A 6,560-nucleotide genomic window follows, 5' to 3' on the forward strand; every position below is an offset into this window, starting at 1 on the left:
CTTATGCATTTCCTTACTTCACTATATACTCCCTTATGTACACTCTATGAACTCCCCTATGTACACTCTATCAACTCCCCTACGTATTTCATTATGTATACTCTATGAACTCCTAGGTATATGTATTTCCTTAAAGTTAATTCCTTCTCTTTATGTTAAGGACAGTGAAAAGCATTAGGATGGTGACGGATAAGTTTGGCAATAGAGAGGTTGTGAGTTCGATATCCACCACTTGCAATTATTTTTGAGAATATTAAAAATAAGTATTAGTAAATTACATTACGTAGCTTTACATCTTTTCGCACAAATATGAAGAGAAGGAAGTCACCCTCCGCGTCTAACACTATCGTCAGCTCGCACCAGCTTGCAAGTTTCTAAATATGTCTACCTAAATTCTAAAATATCATACCAGATGCAACTTAGACTAGACTTAGATGGCCTTACTACAAAAACTTAAACATCTGTTTTACACTTGTCTAAAAAATTTGTGGCTGCAAAATGAACCGTACCTCTCTGTCATTTTTTTAGTCAAGTCTTAAACTGACGTTTAAAAGTTTTTGTGGTAAGACGGAGACAATTTAGGGCTGATTGTCCAATCACCAGATAACTTTTATCTGAAGAATAAGTTTGAAGTTTTGACAGCTTTTGTATAGAAAATATGTCAAACCGCCATATTTATTCCTCAGTTAGAGGTTATCTAATGATTGAACAATCAGCTCTAAGACTTAAGAACTAGCTTGGACTACCCAAACTAGTACTGACTTTAAGAGTCTTTCTAGGAAATACCATCCTTACATACCTTAAAATAAGAATTAGTTTCGTACAAAGACAATTGGACTTATGTCCTTCCTGATAATTGCTTTAATCATCTACTTATCTCTGTCTTATTTAGAATGTTATCCCTTTCATTTCGTGCATGACGTCATTGAAGTGTCTTTTGTTTCATTAAATATTTGTTTACTCTGTCATACAAATAATGCTGTCCCGTTCATTTCGTGTGACGTCATTGACGTGTCTTATGTTTCGTTAAATGTTTGTTTACTCTGTCGTACAAATAATGCTGTCCCGTTCATTTCGTGCATGACGTCATTGACGTGTCTTTTGTTTCATTAAACATTTGTTTATTTTGCGTAGCGCTGTTTTTTTTAATGTTTGGAAAATAGCGGCATATTTTTAAATATAAAAAATAGTCCCTACCTAAATAAGATATAAATTACTATATATCTTTCAAATCCTAGGTACTATGTTTAGTATAGCATCAAGTTAGTAGAACGTCTTTTAATAAATTTCAAAATTCGAATGCCTGCTTGAATTTTCAGCATGATGTCAATGACATGGCCTGTGTTTGGATTTAAACAGGTGCACTCCCTATTCCTTGACTATCATACCCGGATGGGACGGAATTCCTACACTACGGGAGAGTTCAGGTGCAGGACCAACATGAACGTGCCCTCTAATGCACGGGTGGAGCGATCACCTTCGAGACAACGGCAGAGTTACTGGTTAAGAAAATTTAGGTTAATTGACTTCTCCGCCTACTTGTTTCATCGGTGTTTTCATTCAATAAAATTATAGAGAAATTTTTAATTATAGCTTATATTTTTTCTGTCATGGAAAAACATTTACAAACATATACAACTTCACGTTCAGTTAGAAGTCGATAAATAACAGATTCTTTTAGTGAGAAACAATGTTTCTTATTTTAGGCGTTAGCAATGATCCAGTCAGTGTAGCGAGACACGCGGGCGTTGACACCAGGGTAGAAGGGATCAGCGCACTGGAAGCCCCAGGACACAACACCGACGATGATGTTGCTGTTGTGGGCGAGGGGACCGCCGGAGTCTCCCTGGCAAGCGTCCTTGCCGCCGACATCCAAGATACCAGCGCACAACATGTTGTCGGTAATGTCGGGCCAGTTCTGGTAACCAGGCTGGGTCTTCAGGAAGGCGTAACGCTCAGCACAGAGCTCCTGGTTGATGAGGTTGATGTCAACGTGCTGCAACTGCTGAGGGAATCCACCGCCGCTCTGAAAATAAAACATTATATAAAATCATCTGAAACCGATTTCTTGGAAATAGTAGGTAGGTTAATATAATACATTATTAACATACATAAGGTCAGATAAGTATTAGATTCAGTAATGTTTTTGGTTAAAGCCGCGGCCTTATTCATTTATTAAAAAATAAAAAATAGTTTTAAGATATTACTTACCGAGAGTGCTCCCCATCCGACAGTGGTCAGAAGGGTGTTGTCGGGAAGAGAGTAGCTGCTGCCGGGGATGCTGGCGGGCTGGATGGTGTTGGAGAAGGTGGCGGGGACAGTGAGGCGGACGATGGCGACGTCGTGGTCCAGGGTAGCGCTGCTGTACTGAGGGTGCAGCACCAACTGGGACACGGTGTGAAGGGTGCCACCGCTGGACGCCAGGGAGGTGCCCAGGCGCACATTCCACTCCAGAGGTGAGTCACCACTGTTATAAAAAAAATTGACTGAGATATAATCGGTACCTTATGTCACGCATTTCACTTTTGTAATTAATCTTGAAAATAACGGAAATGTGGGTAAAAAAGTAATGGAAAAAAATCAAGATCACACACACATTAACTTTCATACAAAAACCAGCAAGTATCGTGGTACATACAAGAATCGTGGTAACTTTGGGTATATATTATTTAGTAGGTATATATTCATATTTACGTATTGTTTATGTAGGTATAATATACAATACTAGCCGTTTTCCCGCGGTTTCACCCGCGTCCCGTGGTAACTACTGCCCGTACCGGGATAAAATATAGCCTATGTTACTCGTGGATAATGTAGCTTTCGAATGGTGAAAGAATTTTTAAAAACTGTCCAGTAGTTTTTGAGCCTATTCATTACAACCAAACAAACAAACAAAGTTTTCCTCTTTATAATATTAGTATAGATACAGCTGTTTTCTTCCATTTTAATTTCTGTTTCCCTTGCTTTTTACACACTGTCTACATCTCTTTTATTCTCTTTTTCCTTTCGCAGGTATGCTGGAAGAGATTTCTTTAGAAATAAGCATTACCTTTGTAAATTCTTTCTTTCCGGTCATCTTTCTTTATTATGTGTGTACAAAAATTTGTAAATAAATAAATAACTTACAAGTAACAGTGAGCAGCTGAGAGGATGGAGGTGGAGGTTAGCAGAGATCCACCGCATGCCTGGTACCACCAGATGCCCCAGAAACCATACTGCATGTTGGACATGTAGGGGTAGGCCTCCACAGTGGTGGGGCTGCCGCCCACAATGCGGTTGACGGATTTGGGTACCGCTGAAATAGGAAAAACATATTATTTATACAATTAACTTTTTATCCAATAATTTTCATAGTAAACATTTAAATTACAAAACTTTGAACTCTAAATTAGATTTGTATAAAACAGGAATTGCAGTGATTGCGATTTTTTTCATGAAAGAGAATGCAGAAAAATATCTTACCGAGTGCGGAGCCCAAAAGGGCTAACAGGATGACGGCGCGCATGATTGTTGGTGTACCTAGGCTGTGTTCTGCGTGATCTAGCAAACTCTTTTATATTAAATGTGCTTATCTGTTATCTTCCAATTATCAAATAAGTAATTAATCTCATTACACATACTCATGTAATCCGATTGTAATCTCCTCCCGGATGATACTAATTGAAATTGACATTTACTTAATTAGTAAATGTCTACGATCAGCAGATGTAGGCCATACTGCTGCTGGGCTGGACTTAAATGGAACTGATCTGGTCGCATCTGCCGTATGTCGGATGAGCTTTGGGCGAAAACGACCACTCTGTGGATCCCAAATTAGCAGGAGGACGTGACGAATTGTACTCCCACCGAATGGCCTCAGGTGGCACTATAATATAGAGACAAGTTGAAACAGAAGGGGAGTCTTCGTCTTGCAGTAGTTGTAGGTATGATGGCAGTTTTTAATATTTTTTCTGTTGTGCCTAGAAATTACTTCTGAATAAATTCGTGTATAGCTTTTCCTACATAAGTCTAGAACCGAAGTAAACTGTTTACTTCGGCTTTACTTAAACTGCATATATTCATAACAGACATTGGCTTACATGGATGCATGTTTGCATCTCAAAGATAAAAGTTTTTCTGTGCAAAATGTGCAAGGACCTTTTTTTTGCCATATTCCATATTGTGTCATAGACTAAATCGCACAAACAAAAGTGTCGTAAAGAAGCTATAATCTCGCGTCATTTGCTTTTCATGCTCTTCATAGAATGCTGTGAAGCACAAAGTTTTGACCCATTACGCATTTGTTGATCATAACTCGTTTCTTGTTTGAATAAGTCAATGATTTTGGAGTGGGAGGGGCTCCTAATTTATGTGCAAAATGAAAAAGTCACGTGGTATATAGGTTTTATTGGAATGTCCTTTAGAATACGTACAAATTATCTAAGGGAAATTATATCTCTAAACAATTGAACCTTTAAGCTGTTACGAGGAAACAATCCAAATTTCAAAAAAATGGAGGTTAAATGTAATCGCTTTGGTTACATACTTATTCAAAATAATTATTTAGCATCATCACATAGAGAATTGCTTAGAATTTGTAAAATTGAAATTTAACAAAGTGTCGAAAAAATATTCATGAATTACTTAAGAAATATTGTAATTTTATAAGGTAGAATTCTTTAACAGCATCATTTTGTCACAAATCTGTTCAATTCTCTATGAGAGGACTAAAGAAATAATAACTTAGTTATACCTTAAACATGAGTGGTGGGAAAAACTTATATAAAATCCATACTTCGAACACTGTCTACCTACATAGGTACATATTGTATAGCTTTAGTAAATGGTATCATAGCAGCACAATCAGTAAATATTATCATTTAGTTAATTGCAATCTGAAAGTTGATACAACAGTAAACTTTGCTTTCCCTGATACCAGTTACTAGTTATAGCTTTATCGTCTGTCTTATATAAAACGTTAATATTATAATACGTTACGGGCTATGTGTACGTACAAAAAAGTAGTATCAAAACTCAAATATGTAACTACGTTGAACCACAGACTAAAATACAGCCAGGAATACGAATAATTGACGAAGAGTATTTGACAAGTTTACAAACTTTGTAAAGCAGTATTAATCCAGTAAGTACCTAAGATAGAAAGTAGTAACTTATAGAAAATAATGTTAAGCGAACTTTTATATTATTAGTAAGTGTTTCATGAATAATACCAAAATCAGTATGGCCGACTTCAAACTGTGAGTTAGTGCTAATTAGCCGATTAGCTACGCAATAGAAAATTTTAATCCATTAAAATCTACTGCGCACCTAAGCGGATTAATTTAGACTCGATGTATTCAAATTATATGCTCATACCAGGAATAAAAATTAAACGTTTTTTGTTTTTCAATTTCTCCAAGCGTTTAAAATGGTATATTATGATGAGTTACGCTTAATATTTTCATGTAAACGATGCATATTGTTAACATATGACAATGATTTGTTTGTTATACAATATAAATTCAGATTGTAACTATAACAAGTATTATTGTGATCGATAATACGCGGAAGACTAATACAAGTGCACCTACATTTCTTTTATGTATCCTTTGTTATAATTCTAGTACACACATGGATAAGGCAGTATGCTATTTCTGAATTAATAAGTAAAAGTAGCATACACATGGTAGAAGGTAACTCCACTGGTGATTAACACTGTATATCAGTAGCGGCCAAACCATTCTATCGAGAGATACAATACGTAATTTACCAAAATAATAAGGGAATAAAGGCTCAAAATATTCTATTAAGTCTCTCCCGTTCTTAATAAAATTAACGCCTACGATTATCTAAACTAATAAAGCTTTGTTGGTGATTACATCTAATTAATGAGACTCATATTTACACAAACAAAGTACAACGAAGACAAACATTATTTAAAACTATCTGATTTTACCAATTTGCATGTCTGTGTGTTAATTAACGTCGGGATTACATATGCGCTTGAGTATATAGCTGCAAAAAAGTTAAATAAATTACCACAAACAGAGTTATAACAATTTCATGTCATGTATTTACTATGAACTATGTTCAACTTGAGTAAACAATCTATGCATTATGTTTAATTATTTTTTAAACGAGTACTATTTGTGCTAACGCATTTTTCTCTTATTGTATTAATATTTGGCAGGTTTCAAGTCTGTTTACAATTAAGATTACATGCTAAACAATTATATAAACTTACGTCACAAGATCAATCATAATCCAATGTGATAGTGGCTCGATATACTTTAATCCTTGGCGTAATTACCAAAGGGCAAACATCGCCTCGACTTATACGTATTAGGCGCACTATTTATTTGATTGATCACATAGTCTTATCCTAATTGGTGTTCACTTACAACTTCGGTTCTCATAATAACTAACCGTAATCTCGAAACAGTAATCTAGATAACTGTAATTGATAAATAAATTAAAGCCTACGTAGTATCAATATAGTATTCGATAAACACATAATAAATAATATATATTACGCTTAACACGTTCTGATAACCGTCTGATTTATTCAGATAGTTATACTA

General features: G+C 35.5%; 1 protein-coding gene across 1 annotated transcript; it reads right to left on the minus strand.

Annotated features, from left to right (window-relative positions):
* Positions 1 to 1,580: 1,580 nt before the first annotated feature.
* On the minus strand, positions 1,581 to 3,614 carry LOC124629990 (trypsin CFT-1-like). Its single transcript, XM_047163682.1, has 4 exons — positions 3,463 to 3,614; positions 3,127 to 3,295; positions 2,212 to 2,467; positions 1,581 to 2,026 (listed from the first exon to the last, which is right to left on the minus strand). The coding sequence occupies exons 1-4, from the start codon at positions 3,503 to 3,505 to the stop codon at positions 1,703 to 1,705; spliced, it is 792 nt and encodes a 263-aa protein (XP_047019638.1). The 5' UTR covers positions 3,506 to 3,614; the 3' UTR covers positions 1,581 to 1,702.
* Between the last annotated feature and the right edge of the window lie 2,946 nt (positions 3,615 to 6,560).

This window comes from Helicoverpa zea, chromosome 4, assembly GCF_022581195.2.
Source record: "Helicoverpa zea isolate HzStark_Cry1AcR chromosome 4, ilHelZeax1.1, whole genome shotgun sequence".
Classification (NCBI taxonomy): Eukaryota; Metazoa; Arthropoda; class Insecta; order Lepidoptera; family Noctuidae; genus Helicoverpa; species Helicoverpa zea.